The sequence below is a fragment of the Mauremys mutica genome, chromosome 14 (genome assembly GCF_020497125.1).
Source record: "Mauremys mutica isolate MM-2020 ecotype Southern chromosome 14, ASM2049712v1, whole genome shotgun sequence".
NCBI classification, from domain to species: Eukaryota; Metazoa; Chordata; order Testudines; family Geoemydidae; genus Mauremys; species Mauremys mutica.
Window position 1 is genome coordinate 28977332 of NC_059085.1, and position 22494 is coordinate 28999825.

At 37.7% G+C, this 22494-nt stretch overlaps 1 protein-coding gene across 1 annotated transcript; it reads right to left on the reverse strand.

The window, feature by feature from the left end:
- Window positions 1-623: 623 nt before the first annotated feature.
- Window positions 624-21259, reverse strand: UBA2 (ubiquitin like modifier activating enzyme 2). The gene is made up of 17 exons (XM_044987048.1): window positions 21033-21259; window positions 18503-18586; window positions 17815-17885; window positions 15699-15763; window positions 15052-15152; window positions 14750-14871; window positions 11514-11581; window positions 11067-11188; window positions 9796-9895; window positions 8808-8968; window positions 6084-6177; window positions 5865-5977; window positions 5626-5781; window positions 4836-4932; window positions 4185-4290; window positions 3213-3349; window positions 624-1536 (listed from the first exon to the last, which is right to left on the reverse strand). Exons 1-17 carry the CDS (start codon window positions 21174-21176, stop codon window positions 1355-1357), a joined length of 1923 nt encoding a protein of 640 aa, XP_044842983.1. The 5' UTR covers window positions 21177-21259; the 3' UTR covers window positions 624-1354.
- Between the last annotated feature and the right edge of the window lie 1235 nt (window positions 21260-22494).

Below are 22494 nucleotides of genomic sequence, written 5' to 3' on the forward strand. Positions count from 1 at the left end.
TTTGGGTGCTACTAAAATGAAAAATTAATACTTTAAAAATATTGTTCCAAAACTTACACATTTACCACACAGTAATTTTTCAAATACACCTCTACCTCGATATAATGCGAATTCGGATATAACGTGGTAAAGCAGTGCTCCAAGGGGGGGCCCCCGCGGGACTGCACACTCTGGTGGATCAAAGTAAGTTTGATATAACAGTTTCACCTATAACGCAGTAAGACTTTTTGGCTCCCGAGGACAGCGTTATATCAAGGTAGAGGTGTACCAAACTGAACTACAGAACTTCTTGTTCGAAAGAAATCCATAACAGTAGTTTTAGTGTAATCTAATGAACCACATGAAGACCAGTGCCAGCCCTTTCCAAAGCCACTAAGTGGTAATATTCATTGGAGATTACAACCCGGAAAAAGGTGGCTTAAATGCTCACATTGAATAGGCCAATAAATTGGGAAAAAAGTTATTAAAAAAAATTACCCTTCTACCTCAAACAAATTATTTTTTAAGTTCTATACTATGAGATTATGTTTCAAAAATGAAAATAGTACAGTATTAATTTCTGAACACTGTATACACTGTAAAATATCCCAGAATTCCACACAAACTTGGACTGTGCAAGCAGATATAGCAAGTATTTCAGATGTTGTTTATTTGGTCCATGAGATGTACAGTATAGTAATAGTATTTGAGTCTTACAAAACAGCAAATATAAATAACCTGAAACTGTAACAATACACAAAATTTGCTTCTTACATTGACATACCAGGCAGTACGTGCTGAAAAACTTGAGTAAATTAACATTGTTTTACAGTAATGTACACAGTGCCAGCTGATGTTTAAGATCAGAGAGTTTAAACATAGCACTTCTTATTTCTGTTTTTAAAGAATCTGCTATCTCAAATTAGTTGAGGGTGTGAAAAATGGTTAGATCTAGGCTAAAAATATTTTTTGTCTAGCGAAAATAAAAATCTAATATTTATAAATCTGGGTTTCAAATGATGACCCTTTACTAAACAAGAGTAGTTTTTTGTCCTAATGAATTATATCTAAACGTATTTACATAAAAATAACATGCTTTGTTTTCATGACTGTTTAAACAAATACTTATGTTTAAGTATTTATAAACTAAGTTTCTACTACATTTAATATAGAATATTGGAAAACTTCTAAGATTCTATTGAAATGAGTGCTTTACCATCAAGAGGAATGGACACAAATTCTGTAAGCCAGTGGTGTGATTCTCCCTGGGAACAAAGGCCATAAAAATAGTCTAGTTCTGGACATTTAACACACCCCAAAGTAATATCTTATTGTATTACATTATCTATATCATTCTATCATTGGGTATTTGCACTCAGTCTAGTGCTATTATGTCATCTTGCTCTTCTGTCTGGTCTGTACGCATTCTCTTTGTACTGACATGCTCTCTATCTTCTAGTTTTCTCTTGCGGTTTTTATTTTCCATATCTTCATCAGTTTTGCTCGAAGGACCTTCATCATCAGAGTCAACAATCAATACATCATCTTGATCTGGAGCTAAAAAAAAATATCAATTGGTATACTCTAAAAAGTGACACTTTCATTTAGCACAAAAATAGAAAAATGCTTTCAATGCCAAAAATGCACTGATTTTTTTTGATAAACCATTCCAACCCTTGAATGTCCAATACTTTTTGTTGGGATAAGGGTTAATTGGCAAGATCTTTGTGCACATGCAAAGTCAGTATGAAATGTACATATGCCCTATGTGCAGGTGTTTTAAGTCAAGAATAATTACATACTTGAGTCCCGGTCCATCTTCAACTTTTACTCTTAGTGAATAAACTAGAATTTCTACTAACAATCATATTCCATAAGAGTGAAAAAGAACCAGGAATAGAGACAAAGAATAGACGGGAAGCTGTGTTAACAAAGAGCTAAAAGATGACAATGGAAGATGTAAAGAGAACAGAAAGGATACATTAGAAAAGTAGATTTAACTTTTAAGAACCTTGTTTTCTATATGACTATACTGTAGAAACTTTTTTCGAAGTATTTATAAAAATTGCCTCTATCTAAATTTGAAATAATTCTGATCATATTCTAATGCTTATTCTTGATTTAGAAAAAGTAATACATTAAGTGGCATGGGAAAGTGATCACTTTTTTGCACATATATTTTGGGTAGAACCACGAAAGTCATATGAACTTCCCAAAAAACTATAAAACAGAATACACGTATAATAATTTCTACACAAAACAAGTTTTCAGTTTCATATAATCTGTGCTTCTATGCCACCTCTAAGTGCATAGTAGAAAGTTTCAAATATCTTAACTCAAATTTTAGAGTCCCATATCCATTTGAGTTATTTCTTAAACTATTTAGGATACCTACAGACAGACAGACATTCTAAAACTGCAGAAGGTTTGGATATTTTTCTGGTTAGCAAATACTGCTTTCACCGTGCTTTGCTTAGAGTGGGGAAAAAGGAGGCAGTGTGTCCTAGTGCCCAGAACCCTGGACTTGGTTTTATACCCAACCCTGGTACTGTTCTACTGGCTGACTTTGGGCAAATCACATCCTTCCCAGTGCCTCAGTTTCCCCATCTGTAAAATGGGGATAATACAACTGCTTTGAGATCTGCTGATGAAAATTAAAAAAATTAATAAAATTTAAGAGCTAGATATTATTAGTGTGTGTGTATATCTATCCATACAATTGATTTTTTTGGTCAAACTACCACCAGCATCAACCAGTTCAGAAGTGCAACAGAAGAAGTATTTGTTTTGTGTGGGTTCATAAAAATAATTTTATTTATTCACCAACATACAGCATGACAACATGATGAGTCTATTTTACACAATCATTGCAAATGACACTCTAGTCCTTTAACTGCCCTATGCCTGCAAAATCCTTTGCCGTTAAACAACATCTTCCTTATAAGAAAAAATATTCAAGTAGTTTAGATTTTTAAAAGTTTACATTTAAAGATAAAATATTAACATTTTAATGATAGTCTCAAAGGTGCATTTTTTACTATGTATATGTTATATACACATAAGATGCTTTCATAATAGGTATCTTGGGCCCCACTGCCATTTCACATTAGAAACACTGACTTAGCTTTAAGTCATCATGTAAAGGACACTTATGTTTTAATTGTAGTGCACAATCAAACAGATAGGTTTCTAGTAAAAGGAGCATTTAATTCAATTGCATAAGTATTCTTTACCTGTTGAAGTTGATGGCTGTGCTCCATCATCACTACCATTGGTAATGTTCTTAGAAATTGGTTCTGATGGTTTAGGGCCAACTTTTTCAGGACCGTCTCCAACAACTTCAAATTCTACATCTTTTTCTAGATCTTCACTGTGGAAAAACCCATAGGCTTTTAATCAAACATATAAGCATTCACATTGGTCTTTTCATAAACAAAACCACATACGACTCCATTACTAAGAGAGCAACATGTAATTATCACAATGATAATAAACGGAAAAGCTGTTCAAGCTCCCTCCTGACTGATATGCTTTTTGTATTCACATACACACCTTGCTTCAATGGCCTGTCTGGGAATGCCTCTTCAAACAACAACACTGAGGGAAATAGTCATTTGAACTTTTTCCTCTCAGTTTCCTTCAATTTAATGCCCATTTTCTGTGTTCATCACAAATGCCGAGAGAATGAATCTATTTTATAAGAATGTAAATCATTTACTCAGCTTCCCCACCACATAATTATGTTTACCTTAGTTCTAGAAGCATTCTATACAGATAAAAAAAACAGGCCAAGATTATCAGCTGACTACTGATTTTGAGCACCAAACATGCAACCCCTTATTCTGATCACAGGTAGTTAAGTAGTCAATCAATCTTCCATTTAGTTGTTAGTTTTTGATATGATAGTCCAGAAAGCAATACCTCTTTTCTCCTCTGAGATCCACCAACTGTACTTATTTTACATATACATTGCATTCTTGTTTGTGTATCATAAAATTGTTTAATTAAACTAAGATCTCTCCAAGTCCTTATTCTTGCAGTAAAATTGTCAACTATTTCAATCCAACAGTAAGACAAACATTCCCAAAGTCTTCACATGTTTTTAGTCACTTAATGTTTTAAACTTGTGTGTTTAAAATTCTCCTTAGAACAATTCTATAGAATATATATTATAAGTAAGAAAACAAATGTTCCAAAATCCTTACCTATGAAGCACATTGATTAACAGCGTATAGTCCTGCAGGAAATCATCTGCTTGTAGCCGAGTGCCATTCCGAATTCCAAATTCTGATAACTTCCTGTGGTTATTTGCTATGAAAATAGTAAAATATTGTACAGAATTTATTTTTACAAAAATTATGGTAAGAACTAGAATTAGTACTAGTACTTCACTGAATATTAGTTTGCTTTTTAAAACCAGTAATTCACTGTAAAAAAACGAGACTGGTAAAGTACATTTGATTTCTTTAAATAAAATTATACCTATATTATAAAATAATTAAAAAAGGCACAAATATACATTACAGTTGTATAGGTAGAGTTTAAAGCATAAAGCCAGAAGATTCAGCCTTCTCATTCATTTTCATCCCATTTTCATATACATGCTATAACCCTTATGATCTTTCCAATACCTTGGCAAAACAGAATAAGGGAACTGAGAAACATTTTGATTCCGTTTCCTGATTGCTCTGCATCCAACTTAACCCTTAATATCTTTTAATACATTTGTGCATAACTTCTGGGGAGGTTTTTGTTTTATACACAGGATTACTAATAAAAAGGTTAAAACAACACTATACTAAGCCATCTGGACTCAATGCAGTTTCAAACAAACCAGAACCTTACTATGGACATACCTTCTGTTTCTCCCTCCTCTGAAGATATGAGAATAGTCCCTTTTCCATCATCTATCTGTACATCTGGTGCTACCATAGCAAATTTTTCTTTCACTATCTGAAAGGATAAAAATGACAAATATTGAACACTCTATTTTAAGACCAACAATTTCTTCTTGAGGCATTTGCATTTAAAGCCTATTAAACATATATCTTATTCATTTGATCAAATTAAATTCCCCCACCATAACTGGAATCTCAAGACTCAGTCAATACAAAAAATGTCTAAAGTATGTAACTGGGGCCCTCTCTTTTAGGTGTTCAGGTGGGTTTTTTTAAAATCTAATTTTAAGATACTCAGCAAGAGACAGGATGTTATAATAGATTTTATTACTTTCACTGAAAATTTACAAAAGTCAAACGTTCTTATACAATGACAGTATTGTATAAGCAGCTTTTTGGGGTAGGATTTAACAAGTCAGTTTTAATAATCTGAGGTATTACTAGCAATACAGGTAGGGAATTTTATTTCATTTTCTATTTCTTAACAAAATTAATCTCTGAAACTGACATTTGTCTTTAGACTTCCCTTACAGAGTTTGAAATGCAAATTAAAAAATATATCTAATTAGTTTGTGTTCCCCTTTCTCCTCTTAGTACCATAATTGCTAACCTCAACATACCTTAATAAAAAAGGTTAAAATATCAACAACATTTTGTAGTACAATAAGTGTACTTAGCCTTTGCATTTTTTTTTAATTTAAATCTGAGGTTAAGTAAAAAATGACATTTAAGGTTTCAGAGTCTTTACCTTATCCTGTAATGTCAACACAGTAACCTTGTGTACATTAAGTTTCACTGTAACTTCTGGTTTACTTGCACACACATAGCAATTGGGATTTGGAGGATCCAAGGAACAAGGAACAAGTAGCTTCTTTCTTGGGTTTGGTTGTTTGTTTAGAAAAATCTTTGAGGAAGAAGAGGGTAAAAAATTATGGTCAAATATATAATGAATAACTTAAAAACAAAAGCAAAAATGTTCTCACTTACCGTTCTACAATGCTCTATTTTTCCTGATAAAATCTTCAAACCCTCCAGCACTATCAAACCAGCTATCACTGCATTAGTTGTAGCTATAGCAGGGATTATATTTCCTGCCATTGCTGCAAAAAAGCAGAAGTAGGTATTTTTTTCCAGTGCATGAACCTTTAAAAGAGTGCTAGAGAAAAATACTTCATTTAATGAAGTCATTATTGATATTATTCTTACACTTGATATCAAATCTGCTCTTCATATTCATGCTGAAAATGTGCATCCTGAGGTTTGCAGCAGAAGTAACAAAATCCATTGCAGATGGGTCATCCTGCCAACAAGTTTAACAAAACATTTTAGAATAGATTTTAAATTGGAAGAAATGTTTGCAAAAGTCTATTACCATAAATACAATTTGAGAGATCTTGTACAATACTCGGTAATTCAAATTGATGCATTTCTTCTTTCAGATAGTATTGTTTCAACTTTTAGGCAGCTTGGTACTTTAAACAAATATAAATACTAAGTATTTTCATTTTGTAAATGGATTTACATAATGCTTTAAATGTTCAAAGCAAATTCTAGACACTAATCCTCACAACATCCCTGAAAGTAGGTGAATGTCTTATCTCCAAAAACAGATAGGAAAACTGAGAAAGGGCAGGTGAGGTGACTTGCCCAGGCTACAAAGCAGGTCAGCGACAGAGCCAGGATTAGAATTCAGAACCTAATTCCCAAATCTGTGACCATTCCTCTACCACACTGGCATCTCATGAAAAAATAAAGGTATCTTTCTCCTTCATGTCAAAGCCAAACCATGGAATTCAGGATTCTACTTTTATCAAATAACTGCCAATATGGAAAGACCCTAAAAATACAGCATAAAGCATTTTCCTGTATTTGATGTTGGATGTTTTCAACTATGAAGAAAAACAGTCTTGAACTTATGGCATTTAAGTGAAGATCCTGATGGTATGCTGATGCATAGTAGCTTGCAGGATTAGCGCTTTAGTGGGAATTTTTTAAAAAAAGTGTATTTCCAATTAAGACTTTATATTATCTATTACTAATTTGACATCTTAACTGTTTGTTTTTTTTAAATCTGTGTTTTATTGAATGCTGTGTAGTTGTAGCTATGTCAGACCCAGGATATCAGAGAGACAAGTGAGTGAAGTAATATCTTTTATTTTGTCTTTTTGTATAATACTGGATTCACTGATAATTCAGTTTGAAATTTGACTCTTCTTATATGTTGTTTCTATTAACAGCTCTTAGTTCCAACCACATTTTTTTTCAGAAATGGCAGTACAACAATCCAGATCTTTTACTATACAAGTGTACTGCAGAAAGACTATTGTCCGGCTATGCCAAGAAGAGGACATGAGGCACTGGATGCGGTTTAATTAGGCTGCAATTTTATTCCTAAATGTCTGGAAGTACCTGGCAGATAAAATTGTACAGTGCAGGTAATTCCAAAATCAAGTACATATACTTGGGGGGTACAGGGCTGCTGTCCACATTCACACTTTACCTATCCTGGCCCACAGCCAACCCACTGCTAGGATCTTGCCCCCTCCTCCCGAATAGGGGGTGGGGGGCTATAAAAGAGCAATGGATTTACTCCCTGCTGTACCAGTCACAAGAGTCCTGAACCCCTGCCCCTGTTTCCGCTCCTTTAAGGAGTACCTCCTTTAAGTCCCGTACCAATTTTATCTGATCACTGCATCCCTTCCCTAGGGAGTACTTGCATGAGACAACCGCCCCAAGCTTACATAATGAGTTGCAACATCACAACCTAATCCCCACTAACTTTTTTTGCCCCCCAACAAAGCCTCCAACCAGCTTTGGGGAAGGCCAAAAAATAAATAAATCCCCCTGGTCTAGGCCAATCTGCATGGACATAAATAGTCCCGCCTTTCTTCTGGTCACCTGGGGAGGATGGTTAGCATCCCCATACTGACCTGACATGAACCTGCCTCTGGCCTTTTCTGATAAGCCAGACAATGGCTCCCACTGCTTAAAGTGTGGTGTCATTTTAAAAAGAAACTCTCCGCTGTTCATTTCTACTCAGATAGCCACAGCTCACAGACAAGATTACATTATTTCTGATGTTCAGACAATACCCAGATCAACTCTTCTATTCCTCACTTTTCTTTAACAAAGTTTCATAATATATCAGATGTCTGTGGTTAGAGTTTTGCACTAGCTTTACACAGTAATTGGCTCCATCCTTACACCTCTGTGTAAGGGCCTATATTGGTGACGAATTAAATGGATATGACTAATAAATTCAGTATCTGCCATTGTTGTTTCAAGTGCTGTTGTAGCCGTGTTTGCCCCAGGATATGAGAGAGACAAGGTGGGTAAAGTAGTATCTTCTACTAAACCAACTTCTGTTGGTAGACGGGACAAGCTTGGTAGAAGCTTGAAAGCTTGCCCCTTACACCAACAGAAGTTGGTCCAATAAAAGGTATTACCATATCACTCTTCTGACTAACAAAGTACAATTATTTTAAAAGCCACAACTGGAAGTGGCAAAACTGCTCCACACTGCTCTAGCAGATGTGTCAAATTTTACTGCCAAATACTTGATCCTTCTGCTTAATGTGTGACCATGGGTAAATCCATTGCTCTTTTATATCTGCCTTCCCATTCAGGAGGGAGGGGGCAAGGTCCTAGCAGCGGGTTGGCTGCAGGCCAAGTGGAGAGCAGCCCTGCACTCCCCCAAATATAAGTACTTTATTATAGAATTAACTGCACTGTACAATTTTATCTGCCAGACTGTTTTAACTATTGTTGTACATCTCTGTTAAAGGCTAAGTACAAATAGTACTTCACACGATTAGCCAGATCTATTTTTTGTTCCTAGAAGTGCTGCTCTACAATCAAACTAAGCCTTTAATAATTGATTAGCATGTTTACTTAGTATAAGAACTGGTCATATGCATCTTCTGAACTAACCTTATCCCATATAAGCTCAGCTCCATCACCCTTTTCAGCTAGGTGAACTCTCAGAGTTTCAACACTCTTTGAAAACAGACGTGCATAGCTCTTGACATCTAGAACCTGTTGGTCTTTCAGGCCTAAAGAGGAGTCATTCTGTTGATCAGACATGTTTTTCTCTTCAAAATGAAAGAAAAAAAAATTTAGGTTACAAATATTTAGGAATTTCATAGAAGTCTTCTTACAGACGTCAGATTTGCCAATTTTAGTAAAATTGTTCTCCATTTAGAAAACATGCAATTATAAACCAAACTAGAGTGATTGAAATAGTATATAACAAATCTGCACTTACTTCTGCATTTTCAAAAGCTAAATTGTATATATTCATATCAGTAAGAGGGCTGAAAACTCAAAACTGCTGTAACTAATACAAACACAGAAGGGAGTCCGAAGACGATCTCAGTATGAGCCATTTTTATTGTCAAGAATGAAGTATAGTTTAAACGACACTTGATTGTTACAGCTGAGGATATCCGTGTTTTATATGAGGCTTCACCTGAATCACAGAATATCAGGGTTGAGAGAGACCTCAGGAGGTCATCTAGTCCAGCCCCCTGCTGAAAGCAGGACCAATCCCTAGACAGATTTTTGCCCCAGATCCCTAAATGGCCCCCTCAAGGATTGGACTCACAACCCCAGGTTTAGCAGGCCAACGCTCAAACCACTGAGCTATCCCTGACATACAGTTTTTTAAAATGAGAACTACAGAATTGTGTATTTAAAACCTGAAATAGCAAATGCAAGTCAAATTTAGAAATGCATTTTCATTCTCCATAGAAACAGCAAATCTTCAAAGAATTAAATAATGTCAAAATCAATATTTTTAAATAGTTACAATGATATGGGAAGTGCATACAGTTTTATATGGTTGAATTCTTAAAGTATACCATACAATAACAAACAAGAAAGAAAGAAAGGCGGGGGCGGATGGGGGCGGAGAGATTACCTTGATTCTGTACTTCGGTCCAGTCCAATGGTACAGGAGGTTTCCTTTTTTTCCACAGTTTATCCATTGTCAACAGATATCTAATATCATCTTTGAAAAGCTACAAAACAATATGAAAAATGAAAAGTAAAGTAAAGATATGTACCTTGTTTTACTTCATTTTTTAATCTACTTTAAGATTAAGAGTTTGTGTTTCTCTACCAGAGAGCACTTTCAGCCACAGTGATTACAATTATATAACAATTCCTGTCACTTCAAGAAGGCACAAAGGGGAAATAGATATTGAAAAGTTACTCCCAATCCCTGCCTTCTAAAACATTAACTATTTTATGTAAAATAGAAATAAGCTGTGCTTAGCACCTAAAATATTTTACCACCCATGAAGTGTCAAGGGAATAGTGATACCACACAAACACACACTGAAGTAGTCATTGCAAGTATGGGCACGTGTGCTGAAGGGCATTTTTACCTATATGTCAACTTAAATAGTTCTCTAATTCTAAGGACCATGGTAACTGCCTGCACTGCTTAACATCACAGTCCTTAACATGCCTGTTCCTAACTTCTGTCCACTAGGGACAACAGTTTGGGGAGGGACTCTAAAACAGCATCTACATCCCTGCTCCTGGGACTGGTTGCACCCAGAACACAAAGGAGAACCTTCTCATACTCAGACTGGCATCTGCTTATGTCAGAGGGGCTCCCACAGAGCTCAAAAATAGTTTTTGAATTTTTCCTCTTTAAAAATAACTTAATCAGTTGTAAATTTAACTACCATTTAGTCATTTCTCTGGTGCAACAGAGCCAGCTGGTAACTGTCCCGCCACTGGAGCACAGGGAAAAGGTAGGACCACAATGCTACACCAAGAACTACTGTCAGGGTATGTCTTCACTACCAACATAAAAGCGCTGCCACGGCAGCACTTTAACATGGCTGTGTGGTTGCTGCACCAGCGCTGGGAGACCTCTCACCCCCATGAGGGAAGTAGCTCCCAGCATTGGTGCACTGTCTACACTGCCACTTTACAGTGCTGAAACTTGCATGACTGGGGGGGGTTGGGGAGGGGTTGTTCACATCCTTGAGTGAGAAAGTTTCAGCACTGTAAAGTGGCAGTTTAGACAAGGCCTCAGTGTCATATCATGATTATTATTTTTCTTAAATAATTAGATTTGACTGCTAACTTAAAGCATCCAAGTTGAAAAATTTTGCTTAAGTTTATAATAATGCACACACTTCAAACAAAAATACATATTGGGAGCAAAACTACTACCTTAGTGAAAAGTTTAACTGGATCATATCCAGTTGATTTAGCCCATTCCTTAGTTGAAACACGTTTAATATCACCATCTTCATTGGATGCTCTTGCTCTGGCTTCTGCTTCTGTTGGCTCCCCTATAAAATAAAAGGTTGATTATGTTTTTGAATTTAAAAAAAGCAAGTTGTGACCCAAAATATTTTTCATCATGGATAAACTAAAGCTATCCAGGGAATAGAACTGAACATTCACCTGTCTTTGAACTATTCAGAGGTTTTTTCTCTCTGCAATCCGTTGGCCTATCAGAGAATCCAAAAGGAGAAGGGAAAGTAGACAGTTCTCAGGATCGTCTCTTAATAGACTAATATTAATTGAATAACATACAACTAGCTGTAAAACTGAATAGGACATTTTGATTAACACAACTGATATACAATCAAGTTACTGATTTATGTCACTCACAGGCAGCTTCAGGATCAGCTCTGTCAGGGGATACTTCCTGATCAGCATCTTCTTCACCAAACAACTGACTGTGTATTTAAAAAACAAAACACAAGATTATCATAAGATAAATAACTACTTACATAACAATTATACCTGTTTTTTTTAAAGCCTGTCATAAAAAAATTAGTGATAGATGCTTTAATAATTCCAGTCTATTCTACTTGATCATCACAGCTGTGTTAAATCTAGTATTTATATTGTGAAAAGCCACCACAGCAGGGGTGGGCAAACTATAGCCTGCAAGCCATTTTAAGCCAGTCCGCGAGCTCCCACTGGGGAGCAGGGTCTGGGGCTTGCCCCGCTCCGGCGCTCCAGCTGGAGAGCAGGGTTGGGAGCCGCATCATAAGGCTTCCAGAAGCCGTGGCATGGCCCCCATCCAGCTCCTACAGGAGCTGCAGGGGCGGTGTCTGCAGACGGGGGAAGCGTGCAGCTGTCTGGCTGCACCTCTGCACAGGAGCCAAAGAAGGGACATGCTGCTGCATCTGGGAGCAGCTTGAGGTAAGCCTGCACTTCCGAGCCTCTCCCCACGCCCCAACCAATCCCCCTCCCACTCTCCAAACTCCTCGGTTCCAACCCAGAGCACCCTCCTACACCCCAAACTACTCATCCCCAGCCCCACCCAGAGTCGAGAACCCTCCCCCGCCCTAGCCAGGAGCCCCCTTCCTGCACCCTGAACTCCTCATTCTGGCCCCATCCCAGAGCCTGCACCCGCAACCAGAGCCTTCACCCCCCTCCCACACCCAATCCCAATTTTGTGAGCATTCATGGCCCACCATACAATTTCTCTTCCCAGATGTGGCCCTTGGGCCAAAAAGTTTGCCCACCCCTGCGCGATAATTTCTCAGAGCTTCTATAGCATGGAAGTGTGATGTATATACCAAATTTATTTGGACCTCAAAAATGATACAGAAAATATTCTGAGAGGGGAGCATACTTTGATAAAAGAACAGACTAATTAAAAGTCAGCCATACACAGTGTGACAGTCGGTACCCCATATTCATTCCTTTTTCAAAATTATGACAAATTTTGCACAAAGTATGCCTCATGAGGTATCATTGGAAAACTCATAATTTGCTGATCATTATTGTCCCAGTACAATGTGTGCCAAAATTGTATATAAAGTTATAAGATTCTACTGAATGATGTTACTAAGACATATTCCAAATCTGGCGAAGCAGTCACAAACCAGTTCCTTGGAGACAAAAGGCAAACTGACGCCTCAGCCAGGTGTCAACAAAATCAAATAGACCATCACCTGGTTAAATGGCCATTCTTTGGCAGGAAAAAGGGTGAGAGTGAGAAATTTACATATTGGTAAAGAAACAGCTGGAGGTTCCTGTACCCACAGACTCTCTCTCTCCTGAATCTCTGCTGGAGATGATTCTCAAAGAGGAGGAAAAGAATAAGAATGAGAAACAGATGCCTCAAGTTGTTCCTTTCTCTCTCTCCACGGCAACCACAACACCTGAGGAATAAAGAAACAGCTTTGGACTGAGCGGGGAATCCTGCCTGAAAGGAATTCTGCCAGTATGACTGCCAGAACATGTGGTGAGAGAGACCTTTTGCTTTGAATTCACTTACCTTGCTAAGTTAGGTATTAGTTCTGTTTTTACCTTTTATTTCTTTGTAAACAATTCTGACTTTTATGCCTCATTACTTGTAGTTACTTAAAATTTTTATTTCTATAATTAATAAACTTGTTTTATTATTTTATCTAAACCAGTATGTTTGGATTGAAGTGTTCAGGAAACTTCATTTGGGATTTGTGCATTTCATTTTCTATTAATGAAATGGACTTTGTATGAGCTTGTGTTGTCCAGGAGAGGGCACACTTTTGGGGAAAGTCTGGGACTGGGAAATTGCTGGTGTTGCTCTGAAGTGTAATTCAATAGTGGCTGGCTGTAGCATTCATACAATATAGCTGGGAATAATTTACATGCTGGAGGCTGTGTGGGGGCAGACCAGGAGTGATTGCTCTCACTGCGAAGCAGGGTAAAAGGCACCCAGGCTGTAGAATTGAGGGGACACAGCTGTTAAACAGTTCAGATTGTACCCTGGATAACGTCACACACAGTTATAGGGCAAGAAAACAAAATGCCCATAGTCTGGACTTCTATAGAGCTGATATAAAGTGAAGAATGGAATTCCAAATGGAAAGTTCTTACAAACATGGACTGAGACATTAACTAGTCCCATCCTGCAGTAGAGCTATTTATCTTTCCTATGAACAGAAAAAATCCAGAATAAAAAAGTTCATTTCATGGCAATTTTGTTTTAAGGCTGCATGACCTAAACTCTTGAAGGAACACCAAGACCTCTGACTGGGAACATATACTTGAAACAAAAGGCAAGAAACTATCAAAAACCACCTCTATCTCTCTGTTCTGGCTAAACAGGAAGCTAGACTCATCTATCATGTAATGCAGTTTATAACTGAAAACAAACTAAGGCACAGAGGGAGTTAGTATTCGTTGCCTTTCAAATGTCTGTTGAGAGGGTACTGCCTTTAATACATTTCCCTCAAAGCTCTCCATCTTTACTGCTATCAACCAGTCAACATGAAAGGAAGAGAAAACGTTTGTAATAATAAATCTCCAGCTCAGAAATTTAGTCCCGAGGTCATACTGAGATCTTGCAGGTAACATCTAATCTTAAATTATGTTCTTTTCAGCAAGACAACACAAAGCTAAATGGAAACAAATGAGCTGTAAAGCCAAGTTTCCCTTAAATTTCCTCCTCATTTATATAACTCCAACAATACTGTGTCTATCCCTTTTATTTATACTGAAATAAGCCGGTGCCTCTAAAGTCAGCAAATTTCTTCAACCAATAAAGTAATTATGGTAGCAAATGTGCCTTGGCTTCCCACAAAACACGATTTATAATGAAGCAATAGGCAAACACACATCCAATTAACTCATATCAATGTGCCTAAGAATTTTTTTGCCAGTTTCTCTCTGTGATACTAGAATATCAGTCTGTTTTTAGAGTTTGTTCTATCATTACGTGAAACAGATTGGGCAAGTTATCAATATGTTTTCAGTGCATTCCTCAAGTGGTAGAAGTTTGGAAAAGGATGCTGTAAAGTAATTTTTAATTTGCCTATTTTAATTTTTTGTCGCTGGAGATACATTTAGAAATTAGAAAACAGTGTGCAGTGTGATAGCTATTTTCTTAAAATATGTTTACTTACTTGAACAAATACTTTGCCCACACAATGCAGTGGATAGGTTCTGATGGAGTGTTGCGAATTGTGCAGCCTGGAAAAGTCTTCTGAGTTGGTTTAGGATGACATTCATAACACTCTGTCACTCCCTATAGATTCAGGCAAAGATAACTATTTCCGTAAGTCACACTGTGATGGCTTTGTTATGGTATTCATCATTAAAAAAGTGACATTGTTAGCAATATCTCGATAAACATAAAGGACATTATCCAGCCTATGCTATCCGAAAGAATCAATGAATCAAACAACAAAATGTTATACCAACTAACCTTTTTGATAACTGTTACTTGTCCAAGGTAGCCTGCAGTTCCACTTTCTATAAGAGGAACATCAGCAGCCAGACACATCCTGTTCACATGGTTACGTGCAGCTGGAAGAGAAAGCATTCAGGATTAATTTGAATATTAACTAAAAAAGAATGTTTGACTTTGGAAAGGCTGGAGACCAGCTTTCTGCATAATATATATCTGCATCTACCTCATTTTATTATACACACCACCATGCCTCTCTCAGAACACCAATCTTTCAGTTAGTACAATACATTAACAGGTGTTTTTCATATAGAAACCTCCAACTAAAATGTAGTTATGTATATACATCAAGGGGACCTTCCTACCGGGTGGGGGTACACTTTTAATTCTAAGCACTTACCATATACGCCACTGTTCATTTTCAAAGTCCAAACTGTACAAACATGAAGTATATTAAAACCGCCTTAGTGAAGTAGGTAAGCAGTAGCGTCATTTTGCAGGTGGCGAAACAGAGATAGAGCCTGAGTGACTTATCTGAGGCTACAAAGGGCATTAATGTCAGAATTGACATCAGATCACTGTAATTTTTAGCTTCTATCCTTCTATGTGCCAGTCACATTTCTTTCATCTCATAAATAAAGCCATAAAAAATGTAGGAATCTCACCTCTGTTATCCAAAGCATTCATAACCAATGTAAACTGCCGGAAGAATTCTACATTATAGTCAGGGCTGTAGAAAAGAAATTTTTTTAAAACCAGCTTACTATATGGCTTTTGGTTATTAGGGCACAGCAGAAATTCTACACAAAAACAATGCAAGCAGAAATGATATCCATGTGATAAATTGCACAGACATACGCTAAGTTTACCACTCACCTTTAACTACTTCACCTGTCCTCTGTCCAATTTAAAGTCTCATATTCCTCAACCCTGTGGGGCTAGGAATGGGAACATTATACTACTGAAAAGGAGCTATTCCAAGCTTCCCTACTGGACTTAGAAGCCCAAAACAGTGGACTTTAAAGATATGACCTTTTTTGTTTAAAAATGCTATTAGTTATAAGTTATTTTGGAAGGTTTTTTTCCTAAATTTAGTTTTAATTTCTCTCTGAGATATGGTATTATTACTCAAAGATCTTAAACACACAGAAACTTTTAGAAATGTTTAGAATATACATAATATATAATAGAATAATATACAAACACAATATATGCACAAACAAAATACATAACCACCAACTGTTAAAAATAAAGAACTACTTTTACTGAACAGCATTATTTATTACCTCTCCTATTATTACTGACAGTCTATAAAATTATTGTCTGATGGAAAATGTCCTTTGTAGTGCCACTTCAAAAAAAAAAAAATCACACCCATGATCCAAAGCAGACTGAAAATCCTCCTTTTAAGCTTTGGAGCAGTAGTTAACTCACCAATAGTATTTCCAGAACTGTGCAAATTTCTGCCAATATTAACCATTATAATTCACACAAAAATCTTTTCAGCCGGAGTGGGACACAATGCACTACATATCCAACAAGTCCCCATTTAATAGCTATGAAAAAACTTGTAAACAGAAAGCATGATGTGCATATAAATTTCACTGGAAAAAGGGGGGGAAATAATGTCTGATAGTGAAAGAGGCAAATTTAATAGGTAAAGAAATTTTCCAAATGTTGAAGGGTTTTACAACAAATAAAGGGAGGCAAAACAAAAAGTTGAACTATAAAAATGTATTTGACAGCATCTTTTAATTTGCATGTTAACATTCTAAACCAAATACTGTAGTGATGTTGATTTAATATTGTTATAACATTAACTGTTAACCCGTTTATAACATTTGTAACCCAATTAGAAAAAACTTCCATTTTTATTCAAGGCAGGGAAAAGGGGTTGGTGGGAGAAGAGAAGTATATTCTGGAAAATACATTTAATGGTTTTAAAATTTTAGGAATGAAGAAAAAGGGTGAAGCTTATAAAGATTTAAATGTCTGTGTGTCAACAATTAACATTAACACAACATAAAATGTGGTATTGAAGGAACTGGAAAAACACAAATGAAACCATTAGAATTACTCTAGAAAGATGTATTTTGTACTGTATTGATCTAGTACATTAAAGACGTTAACTGTTCACTAGATTTTCTAGTACATTAAAGACGTTAACTGTTCACTAGATTTTTAAATATGTTAACTGTTTACACAGAGCTAGGATCAAATTATGATTTTAAGAGTGTTTCACAGGTATAAGAGTAGAATATGCAAATATGTTAATCTCCACACATGTTAAAGTGTTCTTCTGGTTTTTATTAAGAACTCAACATACTTTTAAAAAAATATTCAAATTACACATTTATCCATTTAGTACATGAGGCCAAGCAGAATTCAATGTTCTAGAACAGTGTTTCTCAATGACCAGTCTGTGGACTGGCGTCAGTCCCTGTGATCTCCCTGACACAGTTTAGGAAGGCAGAAAGCTGGTCCCTGGTATCAAAAAGGTTGAGTAACACTGTTCCAGAAAACGTCCACAACGGTTGAAAAAAGGAGAAATACAAACATTTGAATAAATATCATTAAAAGAAAATTAATAAGTTCAGGCCCAAACTCAAGTCACTCAGTTTGCTGTAGCCTCACATTTATAGCTAATTTTTAAATATTTAGTAATTTTATAAAATCTCCTCAAGCTACCAACAAACACTGCATGTTTTAAATAACTATATATATACATATATGAAATTCCTAGTAATAAGAGTATTTAAATAAAATTTAAGACAAACATACTTCATGATACTGTCATGATAAGCTATAATATTAGCTTCTGGGTAAAACTGTAACACGCTTTCCTTGGCAACCTGGAAAAGAACAAACAATTGGTAGTCCAATATTTCTACCTTACATTCAAGATCCAACAAATCTGCAAACACTATGCATTAATACTGGGGTTTAATTTTTTAAAATGAAGAAATACTGTAACAACTAATACTCCCTCAATTATTTTAGAAAGCAAAAAATAATATTACAAGCTATATATGAACCATACATTTTCAACATTGATCTAGTACAGGGGTAGGCAACCTATGACACGCGTGCCGAAGGCGGCACGCGAGCTGATTTTCAGTGGCACTCACACTGCCCGGGTCCTGGCCACCGGTCCAAGGGGCTCTGTATTTTAATTTAATTTTAAATGAATCTCCTAACATTTTAAAAACTTTATTTACTTTACGTTCAACAATAGTTTAGTTATATATTATAGACTTATAGAAAGAGACCTTCTAAAAACGTTACAATTTATTACTGGCACCCGAAACCTTACATTAGAGTGAATAAATGACGACTCGGCACACCACTTCTGAAAGGCTGCTGACCCCTGATCTAGTATATACAGTAACTATTTTAATATTACACACATAACATGAAAGATGTGTTATTTTAATTAGAAAAGGATAAGTTTTCAAAATTTTCTCCTTACCTGTGCTTTTGACCTCCCAACATGTTTCTTTTGAAACAAAAACTGCCTGTTTAGGTTGCTGACATCAATAGTATCCAGATCAATCTATAAGTACATAAGAGGCAGCCATTTCACATTTACAAACTAAACAGATCAAAAGCAGCCGTATGCAACATTAAAATAGAGCAGTTCTTCATGCTATTTTAAGAGAACACAATTTTCAGATTCACTTTATCAAGTAAAGTGCAGAAGTGAAAGTTCTTAAACCAATATTAACTCAGTCACATTTCAGGTATGCAGTAGCTTCTATTTCTCTTTTTCCAGATGAATGTGTAAGGTAGTATATTTCAGTTTACATTGTGACACAGTAGCCTTCACTACAGTCTAATACAGGGATTACACAAACTAGTAGTTCCATTGAGCATGTCTGCATACCAAAAACTGATCACATTTGAACAGTTTTGAAAAACTGAGTTAGATAAAAATGCTGACCATAACTTAGCAATCAGCTTAGAGGACAAATCATATTCAGCATGTCACCTAACTTGATTGTTCAAAATTATGTTCAACATTAAAATTCTGTTAGACAAACCTGCTGACATCAATTCCTACTCATGTCATGAGGCAGATTAAAAATATATGCCACAAAATATCCAAAATGTGCAACATGCCCAAACTGACACAGTCCTAAGAACCTTTACATTTTCATTTTACTGATATTGGACAAAAGTAATTTCTTTGTAAAATAACAAAACTATTTTGCACAATAATTATAGCTTTTCTCTCGTTCTCCTTGTCCACTCCTCAGCCCCTTTCTTTACAGTCAAATTTTGATACACTCTCTCAAACTGCTGTCAAAAAAAAGAGAGAGAAGAGTAAAGGGACCAAACTAAGGACCGGATCCAATCCCTACTTATGCTAATAGAGTTGACAGGGTCCTAAAACGGGGGCACAAGCAAAGTACTAAACATGCCAGTGGAAAATTTACCTGTCTTATAACCCTTGATTTTCCACGGCAGCCACAACAATCTTTAGAACAAAACTACTTGCTATTTTTTAACAAGAGTCCAATAATTACAACGTGAGGAAAACACAAAAAAATGCCTCACAATGAAGAAAAATGTTGATCTTTGTTCTCTTTGCTAGGCTTGGCTCACTGGTACAATATTAATGTTAACTCCATCTGGAACATACTGAAATAAATGGGACTACTTGTGGAATAATGTACTAGTGGCCAAACATGGCCATGGGTCTGGAAACCAGTTGCCAAGTGTCAAAACGTGATTTCAGATAAAAGCTGCTAATTTGGTTTGTTAAGCGCATTTGGACATGAACAAAACTTCTCAGAACTAAACTTAAAATCTGTATTTTCCACACATTTTCAAACGTTGTTTATGGCCAAATGTACAGGTCAAAACAGTGATGGATATAGGACAGGTGCCTAACAGACAGGCTAAATTTATAATTTGCCTTTTTAAAAAACGTTTCTTCACAAATGCATTACATGATAGTAATGAATTAAGAGCTGAAAACCAGGTTTATTTGGAGACATTAATTTTCTGCCCAAAGTGCTAATAGTCCTTTTTTTTCCTTCCCTTTTGCCCCTTCTTTAATATACTCCTGTTTAGAAATTAGCATCAGGAAACAAAAGTGAAAGCAACAGCCTGAAGGAAGTATCAGGATTGGACTTTCAAGACTGACAGTTTTACAACTCAGTATCTAAAAATACAATTTCACCACCCACATATTTCCCTTTTAGTGTCACCCAGCAGACAACAACAGCAGTCTGTTCAAGATATTAACTTCGCTACTAAAAGACAACAAGCATTAAGCACAAATTAACACCGACTTTTTGCTAAGATTTTAAGGGGGCAGCTGAAAAGTGGCAAACATGATATGCTATTCCCCACATGAGTGTTTGTCTACTAGCTTTCGGAAAAGTGAGGCTTCTACTTCGCATGTGACTCTACAATCCCTGGGGGGGAAAGACAGACGGCGATGCCTTCCCCATGCAGATGGGATTAGTGAATTCTCAGATTTCCTGGAGAGCGAGAGCTCTCACTCTGGTCTTCAGTATTTTCTGGACAGCCCATCCCTACGCCAAGCGCACACCCTCCTTACACTGGATTTGAGACTGGGGGTTCCCGGGCTCGGAACTTGGTTTATTTTCTGACAGGGTTTCTTTTCACACACGCGGGAACTACTCCCCATCCGCCCAACGCAGGCCGTCCCCTGCAGCCCTGCCAAGCCAGCTCCCACCGCAACCTCTTCCCCCTCCAGCCCCGGGCCCATGCGCGGGGGGCCCTGCGGGACGGGGCAGCCCCTCCCTAGTGCCAGCAGCTTTGGCGGGTAGGAGCAGTTTGAAAACACACAATGGGGGGGGGGGAGGGGAGCACGGCGCACGCTCCGCCGGCGGCCCCGCGAGCTGCTTCCACCCCCGCAAAGCGGGCCGGGCTCGGCTCCCTCCGATCCGCTTTCCCCAAGCCCGTATCCGCGCCCCGGCCCCGGTTCGCGCTCTCCGCCCGGCGTTCGCTCCGGCCCCGGGCCGCACCACGTCGATGTTGCTGAAGCCGGTGAGCACCAAATCCTTGAGCAGCTCGCAGCCGATGCCGCCGGCTCCCACCACCAGCAGCCGGGCCCCGGACACGGCCTCCGCCAGCTCCCTGCGCAGGGCGCCCGACACCGGCACGGACATGGCGAGGGGGAGGCAGCGCGCGGGCGGGCGGGCAGCGATTCCGCGCGTCTCTCCTCAGCGCCGGGCCGCGCTCGGGACAACGACGACGAGCCGCAGCCCACACTGAAGCAGCCTCCGCTGCCTGTAACTGTCGCAGCGCCCCCTGCCGGCGGGGAGGAGAACGCGCCGCTCCGAACGCCAGGAGCCCATAGCGAACGTGCCCTAGCGTGGCTTGATGGCCAAGTAGCGACAGCGGCGGGTGGAGACGCACAAGAGACGGGTTCGGTTCCTGTATTGTACACGAGTCTACTCTGGTGAAGAGCTCAGAAAAACGGCTTCTGGTGGGCTTGGGTCACGTGCTGTTGAGGGTGACAATGGCTTTTGCCCTCTGCCAGCTGGGATTCAGTGACTGTAGTCCTGTCCTCCCCAATTGTGTCTTCACTGCAAAAACACAGATTGGGGAGGATTGCGATGTGCTGTGAAAATCGCCTTATTTTAAGTGTAGGCAGAGGTGGTTCTAGTGCTTTTTAATCTCATCTGCCTGAGGTTTACTCCATCTGTGTTAAAAAAATATTTTCATTTGGAATCATAGCCTTAGAAGTGAAGCTAAACGGTGCCTTTATGTGCTAAATACAAACACAACATGTGCTGTCTGTACTAAACTTTTAAAAGGTATTAAGGGTTTAGCTAACATTTAAAAAAAAACCCACCTTTCATCATAGGACTTACCCACATACAGAGTTGCACTGTTTTTATTTACACTATGATAAACTAATGCAAAAGGCTCTGAATTCAATTTAAACCAGGCTTGCTGTAGTTTAGTTTAAGTGGATTAAGAACAGGGTTAAGCAAAACCCATCAAACTAAAATAAAGGTGTTCACACAGGGATTTAACTAAACCCATGCACATTTGTATACAGCCAATGCCCTAGGTTAGAGAAGCACTTATATCACAGAAGTTAGGATGTATCCATCCTCACAGAATCAGGCACATATGGAATAATCCCTAGCACTGCATCCTAAAGCCAGCCTCCTTATGTGTGTTAAAGCAAAAATAGGTAAACAAGAGATTGAAAAAGGATTAGAAACCCCTTATATGAGAGGGGGTTTTAAACCCTTCTTCATATCACAGAAGCTTCCCATACAAAAATGTTTATGTGTAAATGGAATGGGACTCAAACTTCTTATATCCCTGTTTTCACGATCAACCCTGTACCTAACCACTACTGTGCTCCTTGTTAATGTTTCTTAACAAAGCTCCCTGCAAGGAGAGGTCATGCACCTGGAACTCAGTGTTAGAATCACAGCAGAAATTCATAAATAGACCCACATCATCCCT